Source organism: Mus caroli, chromosome 9 (genome assembly GCF_900094665.2).
Source record: "Mus caroli chromosome 9, CAROLI_EIJ_v1.1, whole genome shotgun sequence".
NCBI classification, from domain to species: Eukaryota; Metazoa; Chordata; class Mammalia; order Rodentia; family Muridae; genus Mus; species Mus caroli.
Window position 1 is genome coordinate 64,042,485 of NC_034578.1, and position 20,292 is coordinate 64,062,776.

General features: G+C 42.5%; 1 protein-coding gene across 1 annotated transcript; it reads right to left on the bottom strand.

Annotated features, from left to right (window-relative positions):
• Positions 1 to 2,249: 2,249 nt before the first annotated feature.
• Positions 2,250 to 18,650, bottom strand: Rab8b (RAB8B, member RAS oncogene family). Its single transcript, XM_029481757.1, has 7 exons — positions 18,594 to 18,650; positions 15,790 to 15,850; positions 9,121 to 9,198; positions 7,612 to 7,701; positions 6,092 to 6,157; positions 3,579 to 3,629; positions 2,250 to 2,794 (listed from the first exon to the last, which is right to left on the bottom strand). The coding sequence occupies exons 2-7, from the start codon at positions 15,790 to 15,792 to the stop codon at positions 2,702 to 2,704; spliced, it is 381 nt and encodes a 126-aa protein (XP_029337617.1). The 5' UTR covers positions 15,793 to 15,850; positions 18,594 to 18,650; the 3' UTR covers positions 2,250 to 2,701.
• Positions 18,651 to 20,292: the final 1,642 nt, after the last annotated feature.

Below are 20,292 nucleotides of genomic sequence, written 5' to 3' on the forward strand. Positions count from 1 at the left end.
GCTAGAATAAGTTCCCAGTGGAACAGTTTACAATCAACTGATTCACATGCTACTTAGTTACAGTACATTTCACTGTTTGATACCCTCAGGCTCTAGTTGAAAATTTCGAGTCCAATCGTCAAAAATTAGCACAATAATAAAGTGCAGCCACTGAACCACTAATACTGCTGCAAAAATCCCTATGTACCCTATCCAGAAGACCACAGAAAGGTTCTCTCTCCCTCTCTCTCTCTCTCTCTCTCTCTCTCTCTCTCTCACACACACACACACACACACACTTCTAGATATCTTCAGCCTCAGCAGGGAACAGACAATTCTCTGTCACTAAATTCATCTACAAGTAGAAAAAATAATGCACATATGTACATTATTAAGCAAAGTAGACGATTTGCTGGGTTGTTTCTACCATGCAGAAAGTGACTTTCCTATGGTCTGAGCTCAAATTATATACAATTTAGCAAAGTTAAATGTAAGAAAATAGCAAGGACAATGTATTTCTATATAACAAGGATATACTCCCCGATTGCTGCTGCTTCAAAGAGCACTTTCAGACTCACCTAACATTTATAGGCTCTTTCAAAGAGAAGTTCATGGAGACTAGTTATTAACCCACAAAAGACACGAGAAGGGTGAAGATATCAAAAGCAAAGCATTCTGGTTTTGTTTGTTTAAAAAAAAAAAAAACAGAAACAAAAAAGAAGAAAAGAAAAGAAAAAGCTGACCACAGAACATGTCAGTTTTGGTTTGCAGACAACCCCTGAGATAGAAACCGAAGTGTTAAGACACCAAACAGTCAGAGGTAAATACTAAGAGAATTACATTCGTATGTGGTGTCACGGCCTGTGCTTTTTGCAAAGTACTTTGTGACCAATGTAACTGCTTGAACTTTTTTTTCCAGAAAAGTAGTGATAAGACATTTCTAAGAAAATACTTGTTCTTTTCAAATATGTATTTAATTTCACAATGTTAGACTTGTAATAAGTTCTCAATGAGTAAACTGCTTGCACGGGGGTAGTAATGTGTGATTTTAAGCCAATAGGTAACTAAAGAAGAAAAGGCTGAAGTTTGTCAACAGTGAAGTCAGCATATCCACTTAAGGTAACTCTGGGGCACTGGCAGCCACTGGAATGTCTCTGAGCTTCCCAACAGATGGGAAGGCCTGACTGGTCCAAACGCTGAAACCACAGATCTTAATCTGAGGCCGAATCGTCTGTGTAACCAGCTATCCACATCCACCTTAAGGCACAAGTGCCTGCCACTGTCACCTGTTTTTATGCTCTCTGTGTTAGGACAGCAGTGATATTATGATCTATAGTTGGCACAAAAGTTAACACTGAACACCCTCCCCGTCCCCAGTGCAGTGGCTTCACCCACAGCAGAAACATCAGAACCAGCATTTGGTGAGAAAGGCAGTGACGCCTATGGTGGGCTTTGGCCTGGATGGCCACACCACTTCTCTAATGACAAACCTAAGCAAACAGGGCTAGGTCTTAGATACCCAGTAATGGCTATTTGAAAGCTGGAACCTGAATCATATGTGCTCTAATGAAACCTGAATCATATGTGCTCCAATGAAAAGACAAGATTTCTGGAGGATGTGCTAGGTCTAATTACTTAAAAAAAAAACAAAACCCCAAAAGTCATTTCTTTCAGCATTACAAATAGCTGTCTTTTAAAGTTATATCAACATGTTTAATCTCTCTCCGTATATGTTATGTATGTTTTCTGCAAACTAAAATCTAAATCTAACCTTTGTTAACTCTCGCCGATGGGGATTCTGGTTAAGAACTGGGTGATATAAGCTAATGGGTGAAACGCAGAAAGAATGTACTACATAATCTAATGTGACAAGACCATAGGTGGATGTGGACAGATAGCTGTTATGACCACGGCGCTACCTATGTGAGATTGCTGCTCATGAAGTGCCCAGGCAGACAGCAGTGCTCATATACTATGGGTTTTAGATAAGTAATAACAACAGCAAGTCACACAGGAGAAGGGACAGCAAACAGAACCCTTGAACAGTGAGCCTGCAGTGCTTTCTAGAGGCCGAGTCCATGGAGGAGGCAGGACAGCCAACTTCAAAGGGGACACAGCTACTCAGGGGTGAGCATGGCTGATCGCTCCCTGAAAAGACAGCAATGCCATGGCCTCTGGATAGATGAGCATTTTTATAAATTTTGAACATTTATCAAATTAGGAATACTATAAATCAAAGCCCTTCAATAAATCTACCAACAGAAGAACTTTTGGCCATGTGACCCAAGCCAACCATCCTTTAATTGTAGCAGGTCAACCTCTGTTTAATGCTCTGCTGTCTTTAAGCATCCCCAAATATACAAGTGTAGAACTTTATGCCACTAAAGTGCTCAGTTAAGAGTCTAAGATTACGCTGTACCAGGGAAAGGCTGACACGCATGTGCAAAGAAAGACAGCAGCTTCCAGGACAGGCAGTAAAACAAGGAAAAACCAGTTAGGTCCTATGTGTGTCTCCACATCACTGCTTCTGTTTTTTAAAGAAAGGAGTCCGCTCTTTTGCTAGGCCACAAGGCTGGAATCCACTTGGCGGTCTGTGTGAGTTCCGGGGGTGCTCTCCGCAGCAGCCGGGCGAAGTGACTCTGAGGCTGGGTAGCCTGTGCTTTCAGAGAGGCAGGGAAGGGCCCTCTAGGTATTCTGCAGTCTCTCAGAAATGAGGAGTTCATCAAAGCAGAGAACAGCGGAAGAAACTGGTCTTCTTAGACCGGCTCTCTGTTATCTTCACTGGCCCACCTGCTCCTGATGAATTGCTGTCGTTCTGAAAAAGAGAGTGTGAAGTTGCTACGGAAACCAAGATTTCATGGTTTGACCCCAATTACCTACGAAGTAAAAGCAGAGTGGGGAATAGAAGCTACCACACTTTCACTTGTACACACTGGAAAGTTCTCTCAGAAGGAAAATTAGTTAAGGCTGTCTTCTTTGCATGTGGTGGATTAAAAAGAGAAAAACATTCAGAGGCTAGCTAGCACTTCTGTTTTAATCATGGGTTAGGTAGAATGCTCTTGTATCGTTCAAAGAAATTTCAGCCATGGCCTGAAGGGTGCCAAAGATAGTGATGGAGACAGGGTTAACACAGTAGACATTCTGCTTAGAGGAAGAAGAATTGTTAGTAGAAGGAAGATAAGTTTCATCAGGACCTATATTAAAATGAACTTCAGGGTGTTCTAAAGATTCATCACTGACAGTTTCAAATTGAAGCCAACTTGAGCAATTCCAAGATCATCATTATATAGATAAAAGTATGTATGATATGAGAAGTGAACTAGATAATCTTATGAAAAAAGCAATTTCTGTCATTATTATTTTTACTATTCTGATAAAAATTCAATTAACTACCCCTTAAGAAGCCAGAGGAAAGAGCTGAGACAGATGTGATGCAGAAACAACCCTAAAGCCATAGAAATTATAACCATGGTACAATCATATGAAAGCCTAAGAAACAAGTAGGTTTAAGGCGAGCATATTATAAACATGCTGTCCGTCCTGTTGAGTGACAAGCTAAAGGCTGTATCATGGAGATAAAAGCCGGAAGTGGTACATACCATTTTCCTGTTGAGTTTTGTCATTATATCCCGTGCAAGTGTAAAAAATGCCTAAAGGTCAAACAAAGAATATTGTTAATAGTTATATTTCAAAATAGAAATATAGAATTTTTATTATTTGTTTGTCAATATACCACTTCTGGGTTTTTAATTGAAAAAAAGTATAATTAAAATCTTAGCATATCCATGCTATTTGCTTTTTCAGTTACATCATATTTTCCAATGTTGTCACATTGTCACTTCATTCATAAAATATTTTATACATGTAAGGTTGCCACAGCTTCCTAATACGGCATACACTGAGTTATAGGTAGCTTCGTCAACACACCAAGATTAGGACAGGGGCTCTTGTCTACACTGCCCTTTTCCTATAGGGAAAGATGCAATCTCTAGCCCAGATATTTGTCTTAGTTAAGGTTACTGTTGCTCTAATGAAACACCATGACTTGAGGAGGAAACGGTTTATTCAGCTTCTGCTTCTATGTCACAGTTCACCATCAAAGGGAAGTCAGGGCAGGAACCTAGAAGCAGGAGCTGATGCAGAGGCCATGGAGGAGTGATGCTTACTGCTTGCTCAGCCTACTTTCTTATAAAAACCCAGGACTACCAACTCAGGGATGGCACCTCCACAGTGGCCTGTGTTAGCATTCCTTGTAGGCTCTGCCCAACAGTTACCTGGCAATAGCCAGGTAAGCCTGGCCTGCTATAAAAGGGATTATTTGGTCTCTCTTCTCTCTCTGCCCCCTTTCTCTCTCTGACCCTTTTCCCCCTCTATCCTTCCCCTCTCCATGTGTTCCTAGCTAGCCTCTTCTCCTCTCCCTTCTTCTTTTTCTGCCTCTGCTCCCTTCCCAACTCCCATTCCCATATCCCAAAATACACTCTATTCTACACTAAACCCAGTGTACGGCTGGTATCTGGGGGTGGGGAGTAGCATGGGTCCGCTGAGGTCCCCATTCCCACACTAATCATACCATGTTCTACAGAACACATCCTTGACCTTATAAAACACATCTCCATCAATCACTAATTAACAAAATGCTCTACAGGCTTGCCCATAACCTGATCTTATGGAGGCATATATTAATTGAAGTCTCCTCTTCTCAGATGACTTTAGCTTGTGTTAGGATGACATAAAACTATCTAGCACATTGCTAAAATCTACTTAAGAAGTGAATGAACAATTATGTATTAAACTCTACCTTTTCTTTCTGACCTCTTCTGAGGAATACCTAAGTATGCAGAGTCTTCCGTGCCTTAACACTCCAAAACTGCTGGTCCTCAGAACTCAACTCAACCCTATTCCAAACTCCCAGCCCCGTGGAAATCAGTTTAAAGGAAGCCAAGAAAATTCAAATTACTGACTTAAAAAAAACTTTCATTATTTTTACTTTGTTTTCACAGAGGTATGAATTTTGTTTTGTGGCCATGACTGGGGTGTAGAGGGGCTGGCATAAAAAATGTCCCTCTTTTGGTGCAAGAAATTCTTCCATAGCAGAAGGAAACTCACTTTTCTTTTTTTTTTTTTTTTGTTTTCTTTTTATCCATGCCTATGAAAATAAATCAGTGGCAGTTTTCTGTTTCTCAACACTCAGTAGCCAACCTAAAACATGAGTGCTGGTTATTTTAAAGAAAGAAAAGCTGCGGCATTTTCCAGTGACTACTGAGGCCCTTTAGTCTTGGTAAGGAGAAAAGAGTGAAGAGTCTAAGACCCAGAAAACAGCATCAGGATCATCAGGTCCAGTCCCATCTCCTACTACACATAAGTTAAGAAAACAGAGCATCTAGAGGTTTGTACAACAGATTTTCTTTACAGAGTAGAAATACCGATAGCATTCTGTGTGTTTTTTAAGTTGATCATAAAGTATACTTTCCATCTCCTCTTTTAAAACCTTAAGTGACCTTTAAATAATTATTACATCTTATTTCCTTATTATGTTTGTGTTTCTGAGTATTTTTGCCATAGCACACACATGGCAGTCAAAGGACATGGATCCCAGAGCTCAAACTCAGGGCCTCCGGCAAGCTCTTTTACCCTCTGGGCCATCTTGCCAGCCCCCCAGATAATCTGGCTTTAATGGCTTACGTAATGAAAGTTTATTAAGACTCAACTCTGAGAAAACTTCCTTATATCTACTAAATGCATTACAGTGCCATGCACAATCTACTCCTAATGTGTACACGAAGGGAATAAATTCAAGAGACAGCAGCTTACTGCAAGTGGTTCAGCTTGTCTGCCACAGACTAGTGCAGGGTGATGACAAATGACAGAGGACACTGGAGTCTGCACTCCCAACCTCCAAACAAAGGGCAGCTCTGAACTTAGGATGAACTTGGATCTCCTCTCTCCCAAGAACTTTAACTGAGTGATCTTGACATAACCCACATGGAGGCTGCTTGCTAGAAGTCTAGCGAGCAGAACCCATGTGACAGCCCAAGGCCCAGAAGGACACAGGAGGCTCCCATGCACCCCACAGAAGGACACAGGAGGCTCCCACGCACCCCACATTCCTTACCTCTTCTACATTTGTACTCGACTTTGCACTTGTCTCCAAAAATTTAATCCCATAGTCAATTGCTAACTGAAAGACAAACAGAAAATGAAATTTTGTGAGAGTGGCTTGGACACACAAAGCACTTAGCAGATTGCACATGTGTCAAGAGTATATGACAGAACTCCTATGGTTTTCAAGTTTTTTGTTTTTTTTGTACTGTGTTTTACATTTTCCAGTTTAACTTAATCTAAAAACGACACAGCATCGACTTAAAATATTATGTTAGAAATGTGTGCTGTTGTACTTGTGGGTCTCGAAAACACACAAGAAAAACCAGCAGACGGAGTCTCCCTGTTAGCTCCGCCCAGGATTCATTTACTCCTCTTCCTCTATCTAGTCTCTGAGAGCAGAGCTCTCCAAGGTAACCACCCTCATTCCGCTCTCTGAAAGATCTGCTCTGTGAAGGACCCCTGACAAGGGGCTGAGCTGCATACTTTACCTATCAAAGCAGGCCTGGCCTCCAGGTTCTCTCAGCATCCCTCAGACCCTACTGGGGTACCTTGCCCCCAACCCTGAATTTCCAGACCAGAGAGTGGACCGCCCTTCCCCAAGAGACTCTTCCCTATATAATCCAGACATTTTGTGCTCTCTTTCTCTTTTCCTTTCCTCCTTCTCCTCTCCCTCTCTCCCTTCCTTCTTCCTTCTCTCCTTTTCTTCTCTCTGTGTTCACACCCTTTCTTTCTTTCTCTTACCACTCCATCCCACCCCCACCCTCACCTGGCCTCTTCTTGGCAACTCTCCTGGCATCAAGCCTTGGGGCTAGTGAATTGGCCTGAGAGCAGCTTCCCGATAAACCTGCCTAACCCAATCTAGCTTGAATTAGCTCATCTCACTGGTGGAGAAATAATCCATCAGTAATGATGACAAATGTCAACTCTTTTTACATTTCCATCTATCCTCAGAGACCCCATCCATATAACACTACTCAAATTAAATGTAGATTTTTAAGAGCAAGTTGATAGTCAGACTGAAAAACAAAACACATTTTGCACCTATCACTGGAGAAAAGTTCCAGACTTGAAAAGGAAAGCCTTCTTAAGACTTGAGAAAATACCATAGGAGTAAATACACATAAAAAATAATTGTTTGCTCTATAGACTCAAGGCAGACAGGCCCCTGTAAATGTCACCCCTTATACGAATCAGCTAACCTGTAGTAAACTCTTAGGGAAAACAACAAGCTGGAAAGTGATTGTGGTTGAAATTTCACCTACTCTAGTATGTTTTTTCAGGAACTGAATTGTCTTAACTTCAAAGCTGGGCTTTTTACACAGATCTAAAAGAAAGCCTGAACTCAAAGCTGCAGGGATCTTAAGAAAGGCCAATCTGTATCTCAGCGGATTCTTTAGGGTGAGTCATGACGGGATGGTATAAACAGGGCGGATTTGAATGCTAATTCCCACAGTTCAAGCACAGACTACTTCTCAGGGCTGTTGGATAGGTCTCTGGGCCCCATCCTTTATCCACTGGGCTCACACTTACCTTCTCCCCTCTCTCTTTCGACACTTGTCTTTTGTCGTTCATATCACATTTGTTACCCAGGATCATTCTTTCAACATCTGAAGAGGCGTGCTGCAGGGTTAAAACAGTACCTTATAAAAACAGCCCGAGAAAGACCACGGCAATTCAATGGGAGAATCATAACCTGTCAGAAATGTGTGTTCAATGACAAGACCACCCTTCATTCAACACAAGGCCCAGTCAGAGAAATTACTTTAGCTCAGAGCCTTCACAGAGCCCATGCAAACATTTCCCCCAAAGGCTCACACTCTTTTGCATAACTCATACAATAAATATATCTTATGGTTACCTAACAGTCAAGCTTATCAAACAATTATTCTAGTCAAAGACAAAAAAGAAAAAAAGAAACCCACAAAAACCCACTTAAGTACTGGGTCATCAGTAGAGAAAGTAATCTGGATTCTGGACTATTAAAAAGATCTACTATGAGCCGGGCGTGGTGGGGCAAATGCCTTTAATCCCAGCACTCGGGAGGCAGAGGCAGGCCGATTTCTGAGTTTGAGGCCAGCCTGGTCTACAGAGTGAGTTCCAGGACAGCCAGACTACACAGAGAAACCCTGTCTCGAAAAACCAAAAAAAAAAAAAAAAAAAAAAAAAAAAGATCTACTATGGACGGGATCACTCAAATGTGTGTTATTTCCTAGTCAGTGTTAGCAAGTTAACCTTTCTTCTATGCTCCGCCCAACAGTTACCTAGCAACAGCCAGGTAACTGCCTGGCTTGCTATAAAAGGACTGTTTGGCCTCTCTCTCTGACTCCTCTCTCTTTCTCTCTCTGGCCTTTCTTTTTCCTTACCCCCGCCCCCGACCCACGCACGCACTTGTTCCAGGCCAGCCTCTTCTTTCTCCTCTCTCTATCCTTCTATGTCCCCTCTCTTTCTCTGCCTCTACTCTCTTCTCGTATCCCCCAAGTAAACTTCATTTTAAACTAGACCTGTTAGGGGTGTGCCTCGGCATGGGCCCCCTAAGGTACCCTTCCTGCCACAACAGACAGCATTTTACAAAACATAGCAGTCAGGGTTTTGTTTTTTTGTTTTTTTTGTTTTTTCTAAAAATGCTGCGGAGGTTTTAAAGAAAACAATACCAACTATCCTGGAACTAACTCAATTTTCAAATATCTAAGGAGAAAGGCAAATAAGTTGCAGAAATATACTTATTTCTGCTGGTGAAACAGCCAGGAATCAGACATCTCAGCTGTGGCCCTGTCTTAAGAGCTGCACGGACACTGGCAAGTCTCTTCTTCCTTGCCTGTTTCCTCACGAACAAAACAGGACCTGGATTAGTTTAAGTATGAAAATGCTCCTCTGTTCATGGGCTATAGAAGGCAGTCCACCTGGCACCACTGGGGATCTAGGTGCTCCCCACCCCCCCAGTGGACAGGGTGGGCCTCTCACTTCCTGGAGAAAGCAACAGCCTGCCACATGTCCCCAGCAAGCTTCTGTCCAGAATTGCCCTGCTCCTTCCATACACACCTCTTCAATGTTTCTTATCCAATTTTTAATATTGTCAAAGGATTTTTCATTGGTGATGTCATAGACCAGCATAATTCCCTGTGGGAGAAATAAAAAAGCTTTATGTCATACTTCATATACTAACAGCTCCCAATGCAGGCCATGCCTACCTGCCTCTCTTTTGTCTATTTTGATCTTTAAAGAGAAATTCATAATAAGCTTGAAAAATACAATGAGGCAAAAACAAATGACTTCCACTCTCGTGTCACTCTACCTATGAACTGTTAGCATCGTCACAGTTAACTTTAGTGAATTAGCAATTGTGGGAACGTGAGCTCTTTCTACCTGACTCAGGTGATAATGATTGGCACCAACTGGAGTTTCAGCTGAGGCTGAGATAGACAGGGGAAGGAAGAGGAAGAGGGGCACTTCCAGGGCACACTTGCTTGTTACAAATGAGAATGGTTGTTCTTACTCCTCCTACAGAGGCTGAGACCATACAGTTTTTAGTTTCTTTCTTTTATTACAGGCTAATCACAACGTTACCATTTGTTTAACACTAATAAATCATGAAAATATAATGCCTTTAGTATATAGGTTAATTAAAGGATTGCTATCATGCTTTTAAAGATTACCCACCTCTATGTTAAGTATCCAAACAATACCATGTGAGCTGATCATGGCCCTTACAGAAAAGAGACTGGAAGAGGTTAAGGATGAAAACAGGAAGACAGCTGAAGACCAGGGCGCCAGCTCCCGGGAAGCAAATTGAGGAGAATCTAATAAGCTAGTGCACGAGAAGAGGTCAGGCTCTGAAAATACTGAGCCATGGAATCTCCAGGACATTCTCCAGGACTTTCAGTACTAAGTGCTACATCTACTAAGCATCAACCCATTCAGCAATGTGTAGTGGGCGGTGGTCCAGTGGCAGAGTGCTTGCCCAGCATGGGTAAGGATTCTGGGCTTGAGCTCCCAAATCATAAGAGAGGGTAGATAGATAGATAGAGAGAGAGAGAGAGAGAGTGAGAGAGAGAGAGAGAGAGAGAGAGAGACAGTGATGCTGCGTCTAAGGCTGATGGTGCACATGTTTGAAATCCCAATGCTTAGGAAGCAGAGAAGGATTTCAGGCCAGCCTGAGCCACACAATAAAACTTTATTTAAACATACACAGACCCCACTTAAAAAAAAAACCAAACAAACCTTACCAACTCCCAAGAATTTGTTAAGTATCTATCTACTATGTACCAAATACTATACTTAACTATGCATTATAAGCAGTGAACAGGAAAACCAAGATCTCTCCTTTTCATTAACAGCTAGCAAAGAAAACAGACCAATATACAATTAACGAGACAATTGCTACAAAGAAGCATGGGGGAACTTTGAACTAAAACACAGGGGACATAATCTTATCTGGCTATGTGGCTCAAGCAGTGAGGGGCAGTTTCTTTGAAAAAACGAGTACAGCCAAGGGATGAAGATCAAGTAGAGTTAATCTGACAAGGGGCTAGGACTGGTGAGGAAAGAGCCCATGGTACCTGCCACACAGCACAAAAAGAAAATGGGGGAGGGGATAAATAGCTTTCTGTATTGAAGGTCCAGGGTACACTCGACTGACTCAAAGAAAGCTTAGCAAGATGTACGGATCTATTGGGAAGAGGGACAAGATGGGTTCAAACAGGCAAACAGGTGAGCACTGGCTAGACAGCAGCTGTTAGGGATTTCCTATAGTCCTACAAATTCTCCTAAGTAAAACGGAGGAAGTAAGTCCCTCCCAATCTTCTGCTTTTCCTGCACTATCTTGTGGGGAAGGGCAATAAAACCCGGCAGCTGTGTCAACACCTGGCTCTTTCCCTCATAGGAGTCCCCGGGCGGGTCCTGGAGGTCCCATGACTCAGGATTCTCTTTCCCTGCACTGGCTTATTAGCTTCTCCTTGGTTAGCTTGCCTGGAGCTGCTGAGCCAGGCTTCCTGTTTCCTGCTTTTACTCTGAACCTCCTAGCGCCTCTTCTCTGTAAGGTACAGTGGTCATTCAATATTCAAACATTTGCAGTCCCCCCACTGTTCTCAGAATTAAATTCCACAGCAAAGTCCTGCACAAGCTGGCTTCCAACTGTCCAAATATATACAAGTCACATAAAACACAAACAAAAAAGCCAGGAAATAAAACAACATTAAGTTTATCTCTCAGCTGGGCTGTGGTGGCACACACTTTTAATCCCAGCACTTGGAAGGCAGAGGCAGGCAGATCTCTGAGTTTGAGGCCAGAGGTCTGGTCTACAGAGTGAGTTCCAAGATAGCCAGAGCTATACAGAGAAACCCTCTCAACAAAACAAAAACAAACAAACAAAACCAAAACAAAAAAAAATATTTCTCATGGTAGTAGGATTTGGGATGATTGATTGGAATTCTTAAAGCATTTTTATACCACTTAGCTACACTTTTTAACAGCCAGGAGAAAAATATTGTGGCCTTCCTTCCTTCCTCCCTTCCTTCATCCTCCTCCCCCCGCCCCCCCCCCCCTTTATTGGGACAGAGTCACTATGAGCCTTGGTTGACCATGAGCTTTGGCTGGCCTGAACTTCCTAAATAAACCAGGCTGACTTCCAACTCATAGAGACCTGCCTGCCTATGCCTCATAAGTGTTGGGAGTAAAGGCATGCTATTGTTTAAATGACAAGCAAGATTCTCTTCTACCCCACCCCCCTTGCCTCAAATGCACATTTCACTTCAGATATACACTGTAAAAAATTTTTTTTAATTTTAAATAAAAAAATTTTAGGGGGCTCAGCGGTTAAGAGCACTAACTGTTCTTTCAAAGGTCCTGAGTTCAAATCCCAGCAACCACATGGTGGCTTACAACCATCGGTAATGGGCTCTGACACCCTCTGCTGGTGCATCTGAAGACAGCTACAGTGTACTTTGATATAATAAATAAATCTTAAAAGTGGAAAAGTGTATATTTTAAAATGAAAAAGTATTTAAGTTTTATGCTTTTTATACTTTACCACAATAAAAAACCAAATAACAATAATTACCGCTACAGAGTATTTAGCTAGATATCTACAGTTAAAATTAACCAAGTAATCTCTATAGTGCTATTATCCTTTGGGCTAATTAATCAAGCTTTATGATTCATGTGCCCTGTCTGCCTCAAATGTCTCTTCCCTTGGTAACACAGTGTGGTGTGAGGCAGAGGCTCTCAAGCTAGAAGCTTCCAGCTCAGGTGCTACTACGTAATTAACAAGGGACCCTAGAAGGCAGTACTTTAGCTTTCTCAGTCTTTAACATGAGGCTGCTCTGAGGAGCTACTGAGATGTTATCTGTATGCCACCTAACCCAGATCCTAGTATGTAACTTGGACTCAACAAACAGCAGCTATTTATTACCAACTTGCCTCTTTGATTTCAACAGCAAAAGCCATTTCACTATTTCCTGTGTTTATAAAATTAATATGGGTCTTCTAGAAATAAAAATTAAGTATACCAGTTAAACTTTATGGATCTAGTATAGTCTACAGTGAGAACAGCTGCCTAAGAATTCAGAAAAGGTTTTGGTCTATGAGAAACAACAATAAAGTAATGGCAAGGCCCTCTTTCCCTTGCAGCCTAATTGTCCAATCAAGGTTTACTGTGAAGGCAGTAGGAACATGGGAAAGCCTGTAAAGTTGCTGACATGTTTAAAATGAAACCAAGAAATCTACATAGTGGCAAGAATGTCACATGCCTGATCCAACCACCTAGATAGAGCTTGCCATGACCACCACCTGCTGGGAACAGCATTCTCCATGCAAACACAATAGCCCTACGGCTCACTGACACAGACAGCCTGAGAGACCCAAGGCTTCAACAAGCATTTCCTGGAGACGCTTCCACCGATTCATACTGTCAGCACGTATTTACTGGGTAACTACTATGTCAGGAATTAACACTGTACACAGCAAAACATAAGAGAATAGTGAAGCACGGGCCCTACCTTCAGAATAGAAAGCCGAAACTGTCCTGTAGAGCAATGATCGTAACCATATGAATAGGAAGGAAGATGAGGCATAGGAACATGAGAAAGCCAGGTAATCCTGAGTCTAAATTAAGTAACACATCCCACTGGCCTATTTCTTCACACCGTGAACTAGATAGAGCTAGACAGCCAAGGGAGACGCCTGCTCCAAGGTAGTGTTCCTGCCTACTCTCAAGGGAAGGGAACGTGGGAACGGCATGACTGCCTAGCCCCAGAATAGAAAACACTGACCAACAGAAACACTAGTGCGTCTAAAATACTTCTAATCAAAGTTACCTGTGGGCTATACCAAACTTTACCTGTTAAAATGTTCTTTTTCATTTTCCCTGAAAGAAACAAACATCGACAAATGTATTCCCTGGAACCCACAGGAAGTCCCTATCTTCTGATTCCGAATCTAAGCAAAATAAGAGAGCAGCAACCACTGTCTTTATGACAACAAAATTCTTTACAATCTGAAAGTTATCTCCTCTGGCAAGTCTGTTTTATTTTTTGGTCAACTTGACATATGCTAGAGTCATCTGAGAGGAGGGAATCTCGATTGAAGATCCCCTAAGAATCTCAGAAGATCAGCCTATAGGGAAGGCCTGCAGAGCATCTTCTTATTGAAAATTGATATGGGAGGGTTCCGCCCACTGGGAGGTGGGGAGGCAGTCCTGAGGTGGATAAGAAAGCAAACTGAGCATGCCATGAGGAAAAAGCAAGGAAACAGAACTTCTCCATGGCCTTGAGTTCCGGCCCCAGCTTCCCTGCATGACAGACAGGTCTACAAGTTATAAGGCACAACAAATGCTTTCCTTCCCAAGTTACCCTAGGTCACCATCTTTCTCACAGCAACAGAAACCTTAACTCAGATAGTATCACAAGGCCAAGGGTGGAGAACACACTACGTGGCTAGTGGTATGCTAGGGTTAAAAGGCAGCTTCAATCTTGTGTGGAAGGGAGACGTTACTGATACTCAAATAATAGTGGACAAGGGTAAGTGGGGGATGAAGGGGCTGATAGAATGACAGTGGAAAGACCTGTGGACCTTGGTCGCATCCTCCTGGATGCAAAGGATAGCCTTGTACCCCTTCAACTCTGTTACCCCAGCACTCCTAGGACTACCAGAGTCACAACAGCTGTACCCTACAACCTGCCATGGGCCCCATGAGCTTAATGGTTTAGCTTTCATAGACTGTCAGACCATATCAGGCTTCATCATCAAAATTCAAGGCTCAAACTTGGGCTTGGCTTATGCCTACTTAATTATTATTATTATTATTTTTTTTTTTTTTTGGTGCTAGAGATTTAACATCAGGAATGTTAAAGACACATTCTACCACTAAGCTACATCCCCAGACTCGGACCTAAAAGCTAGCTCGCACTGAAGTTCTGATGTGGGCCTCACAGCCCAGGCATAGCTCACATGCCTCTGATTCCAAGTTGCTTGTCCACCATTGAGCTCCCAGCAGCATGTTACGTCCCACCCAGAGCCAATAGGCACTCTAAGTGCATTTGAGAAGCACGTAAGGACAGAAAACAGTCATGTAACAGAGCTATGACAAAAAGGACATGGCCAGGAGTAGCCAAGAGGGCTCTGGCAGCCAAGGTCCTCTAGAGTTATTAATCACTCAGCCACTCCTCGTCAGTCAAGGGGACTCCAGAGAGATAAGCCATATGCAAGGCCAGGTAGTGGGGCTAGAGAGGATGCAGGCTGACATGGCTACAGTGCAGAGGGACACAAGGGAACAGGAAAGGAACACTCAGTCTCAGGGTCTCGGGTCTTCTAAGACTGCTCTCAAGTGCTCATAAAAGGAAAAGAGACCACAAAAATGTAGAAATAGCTCAGTTGAAAGTAGAGGAGTTCTAGAATAGCTAAGAGCTAATGGCTTAATTACTTATTATAAAGACTAATAGAAAAATATAACTTCTAAAAACCAAATACAGTTTTTTAAAAAATCCTTTAAAATCTCTTGTTAGGGCTACACAGAGAAACCCTGTCTCAAAAACAAAACAAAACAAAACAAACAACAACAACAAAAACAAAACAAAACAAAAAAAACAAAAAACAAACCCTCTTGATTTTACATTTAAAAAATGTATTTTCCTTCAGTTTACGATGCAGGGAGGAGAGTTTATAAGAATCAGATGAAGTCCTGGCTGAATGGGTATTATTGATAAGGACACCAATGCCTTGGGCTCACGGGAATTAGCAAAGTCTACCCTGGATCAGGCTCAGGGAATAAGCAAGCCTCCCCCAGGATGGGCTCAGGGACCTGGCAAAGCCTTTCTCTGGTCTGTGTGTGAATGTTGACGGAGTGTCCAGGAAGCATGAATGAAGACGGCAGCTTCCTCATCCAGATGTTTACTGCCTGAACTGCTCTTGTAATGCTCCCACCAAGACAAGCTAGCCCCAGTCTTCTGTCCATAATCAGCGCTCTGAATGTCGAGTGTAAGTGCTGCTCTATCAAAGTAAGCAAGGGTCACTGCTCCCAGCTTTTCTGTCGGTGTGTCTGTATGTCTGTCCTTCCTTCCTTCTCTCATTTGCCCCATCAGGTTTCCAGGACCAAGCCAGCCATGCAGAATGCATTAGTCCTAGGCTCAAGCTTCATATCCATAGACAGGCAATGAATAGCCCTGTTTCCCTGTTTTATTTTCACCTGAAAGGTTAGAACCTTTGAAACACACTCACCATGGCTCCTCTATAGTATGCTGTCGTAATTGTTCGGAATCTTTCCTGGCCCGCCGTGTCCCTAAAAAGTGAAACAAAGAAAGGAAAGAATGGTTTTAAGTTACCAGCCACACGGGTAAGGACCCCAAGTCACAGCAGATAAAATTCTGATCTGCCCACAGTGCACTGAGGCAGGGGGAAGGAGAACACACACAAAGATGGCACATCGTGCCTTGAGAGCTGGAGGCAGCAGTGGCCACAGGAGCCTGTCAGAACTCACAAAGACTTGGATGAAAAACTCAGACTTGTTGTAAAAGCAGCAATGAGATCCCACTAGGAACTGGGCTATGGGAGGAGGCAGAATGGCTCTAAATTCTTGGACTCCCAGAGGCAGTGATAACCTATCTATAAGTGCTACATTAGTGAGCCATTTTGCTTTCTTGACTGCATGGGTGATTTCAGCACAAAGCACACTGCTGAATGACTACATGCATTCTGCTCAGCAGAGCAGAACAAAATATGTCTCTTCTAGAGCACTTTCAGAGCACAGCCTGCAGTTAATTACAGAGGAACCTGGAGTCCAACATCATTCTCCAAGTTTCTAAAGAATAAACATAAACATGTTGGAATTACACAATCTTTCAGCTACCCTTCCTTTTTTGAGCTGAAGGCATACCGTTAAAATATGCAGGATTCTAGGATGGGAGTGTGGCTCAATAGTAGGGCACTGGCCTTGCAAGGCCCTAGGTTCAGTCTCTGGCATTAATCCAGGGCTTTGTGAGGGGGAGCACATGTGTGCTTCACACTGACACACTCCAAGAAAAACGGACATTTCTAATTAAATTCATAGCTTCAATCATACAGAAGAATTTCCTTGATATTGGGAGAAAGTCATTTGTTTTAAATTTTCCATTTATAGCCGGAACTAATTCACTTCCTGTGATACTAAAATAAACTAAATTATACAATTTAATTGCAAAGAACAGAGAGATTTCTGGAACTATATTAAAGATCTAATATACAGTAAACCCCACCAAAGGATAAAGGTTCAGGGAAATATAGCCAATTAAACAGCAAATATCTTCATATTTATTTATATCTACTTTATAAAATACTTCCAAACATGATGCCTCCACAGCCCAGAGTGAAGTGGGTGATATTATCATCTTTACTCTGTAAAAGATGCAGCAGGCTCAGGAGAGCTATGGCCTCATCTCTGCAACTAAACAGCTCTCAGCCTTGAGTGAGACTCAAACAGTACAGGTCTCAGCTGTTGGGATGAGACTCACACCAAACCCAAATCTTGTTATTCTCTTCCCTATCAGCATTAGAAATGTGACGAACTTATTTTGTGCTCAGCAACAAGGAGGAACAGAGAAATCAAGTACCCTTGAGTGGATTAATCATATTTCCTTGACTCAAATACATTACTGATTTAGAAACAGCATATACACACACACACTTACACACACATACATACACACACACACACACACAAATATAATAAAAAAACTTTAAGGTTGAATGTGTTTCTCTGAGTTCTGTGATGGAACAAGGGGGTGTGAATGGCAGTAACAGGTGACAACTTACTGCTTGCAAGTAGCATCCGTAGTTTATGGCAGTCTGTGGGATTGGGCCCTTGACTTTTGATAGCTGATGCTATCTCTAAGTGAACAGTGCCAGAATTCAGTTAAGTCATGGAACGCCTACATAGTATCGTTCGGAGGGTCGGTATCTCTTCATTAGGGTAGGCATAGAGAGTATGCCAAATACCTTGGATACATTTGGTATCCAAAGTGTTTAAATATTTTTAAAAACTCACAGTACTTATTTTTCCTTATTTCTCCATTAAATAGGCCCTACTTGATAAATTATAAAATAACAGAGCTATCGAACCTCCAATCTCATCAATCCAGGCTCATTTATAAGTGAAAAAAAAAAAAAAAAAAAAAAAGCAGAGCCTGAGAAGGTGCAATGGTTTGGAGAAGTTTCCCCTGCAGGTCACATCTTAAAGGCCTGGTCTTCGGGGCAGTGGAATCTTTGGGGGCTGGGCTGAGTGGGAAGTCCTGAGGTCACTGGGAGCATGTTCTTCAAGTGGATTGTAGGGCCCTGGGCCCTTCTCCATGCTCTGCCAAGCACTCCCTGCCACTGCCACCCAGCCCCTCATCAGAGACCCAAACCAACGGTCCCACCTAATCTAGGTCCAACTGGAAGCCCAAGCAAAGCATCTCTCTTCATAAATGCAGTGTCTCACATGTTCTGTGACACTGTGTTAGGGATGGACAGAAAGCAAGTACTTTCCCCAAAGTCCCCAATTTACAAGGCTGTGGCTAGAAGCCAGGCCTGACTTTCAGCCCAGGGTCTGTACCATTTTGCTGTGTCTGAGTCACAGCTGCGACTACAATGCAGGTGTATATGCTTTTGAGAATCTGTTTTTTTTTTTTTTCCTTGTCCAGAGCTTAGAACAGCCGGACTCGGGGCTGATGAGATGGCTCAGTGGGTAAGAGCACCCGACTGCTCTTCAGAAGGTCCAGAGTTCAAATCCCAGCAACCGCATGGTGGCTCACAACCACCCGAAATGAGATCTGATGGCCTCTTCTGGTGTGTCTGAAGACAGCTACAGTGTACTTACATATAGTAAATAAATAAATCTTAAAAAAAAAAAAAGAACAGGCGGACTCTGGACTTCCTTCCCGCTCTGGTTTTCCAAAGGAAAGGTCTAAGTGCCTGGATGATGTTTCGAATGTCTTGAGTCACATTTTAACCTTAGACTTCCAATTCCAGGAGAGATTCCATAGGCCTTCATTTTTTTTTTCTTAACTTACCATATCTGAAGTTTAATTTTCTTTCCATCGAGTTCTATCGTTCTGATTTTAAAATCAATTCCTGCCAGAAAACAAAAAAGGATATGCTAAGTTCCTTAAATTCAATCCAAGTCTTATTAGGGAGGGAACAAAGATTCCTATTGAAAAAAAAAAAAGCTCTCCAACGCACTGGAAAATGTGAGCACACAGAGGGTGTGAATGGCATGTTTCCTCTGAATGCAGGCTGGAGAAAGGAATGCTAGTCACTCTGCAAAGCATTCCCACACATGTGAAGTGCAGGATTACAGGCCTCATGATTTGGGCACAAATGGACCACATCCTTCAGAATTACATAATTCAGAAGGACTGAGAACATAACATATTTTCTCCTTCCTGAAATACATACACACAATATTTTCAGTCCTAGTGCCCCAACCTTCCCTACAGAAAACTGTAGAGACTCTTTAAAACAATTTTCCTCCCCTCCCTTCATTTATTTTGTTAGAACCTACCCAATTAGGAAAAAGAAAATGAGACTCATTTGATGTCCAGGGAGGGAAAGCTGATTCTATGTTATACAGTTAGCAGGGACTCCATAGACATCTCAATTAATATCCCCTCAGAGTTACTGCATAGAACTGAAAGGGCTAAAATGCTTTTTAGCCCTGGCCACATTTTGGAATTCCAGAGACAACAACAACAACAACAACAACAACTCTCTTGACTAGGCTTCCTCCTCCCCAATCCTGAGACTGACTTAGCTGGTTAGTCTGGTTAGCTGGTGATTTTCAAAACTCCCTGAGTAATTTGAAACTGAATCCAAAGCCCAGCAAGCCCAAAGGGTGACAAGAAAGGGAAAGCATTTAGGACTTTGGCACTTCAAAAGTTGGACATCTCTTCACCTATGTATCTGCAAGCCATGACAATCAAAACTTACTTAGGACTCTACCACACAGCAGCGCATAGTCCCTGTCTCAGTAGCATGCTTTATCATTAATTGGGAAGCAGGCTTTATTTTCATTTTTACCTTTGAGACAAGGTGTCATTAGCTAAAGCTGGTTTCAGATCACTGTGGAGCTGAAGATGACCCTGAATTGACTTTTCTGCCTCTCCCTTCCAAGTGCTGAAACTGCACACATGCACCACCACTCCACCACCCCGGTTTATGCAGTGCCAGGGAAGCAAGGGCTTTCTACAGGTAAACACTCTACCAACTGAGCTATAGCCCCAGCCCCAGGAATGAGGAAGGGCTTCTGTAGGGATCAGAGAGAAATACAACTGGGCAGCAATGCACTAGATCGCCCTCCTCTGGCCACTCAGCTGTATTTAGATTTTTTTCCCCACTCTTTTACCTTTTACACTAAACTCAGTTTCCAATACTTTTCAAGAACATTTATAAACTGTGTCCTATAAATGGTCTTGAACAGTAACTGCAGCATTTGGGGTGTGGAGGGGTATCACGCAGCCATGTATAATACTTCTTCACAGGGAGGTGGAAAGCACCCAAAAAGACTGTTTCCCAGCTCCTGCTTTCAGTAATGCATATGCATAAACCAACTGGATTTCATCCTCTTCCCTGTGTGGTACTTTTCCATGCGGGAGCCTTCTTAGCTTTCTGCATTTGGAAACACACAAAAATCCCACCCAAGCCGATCTAACAAACTAGCCTCTTAATCATTCTCCTCTCTCACTAATGGCCCTGGACTGTGAGCAATACAAT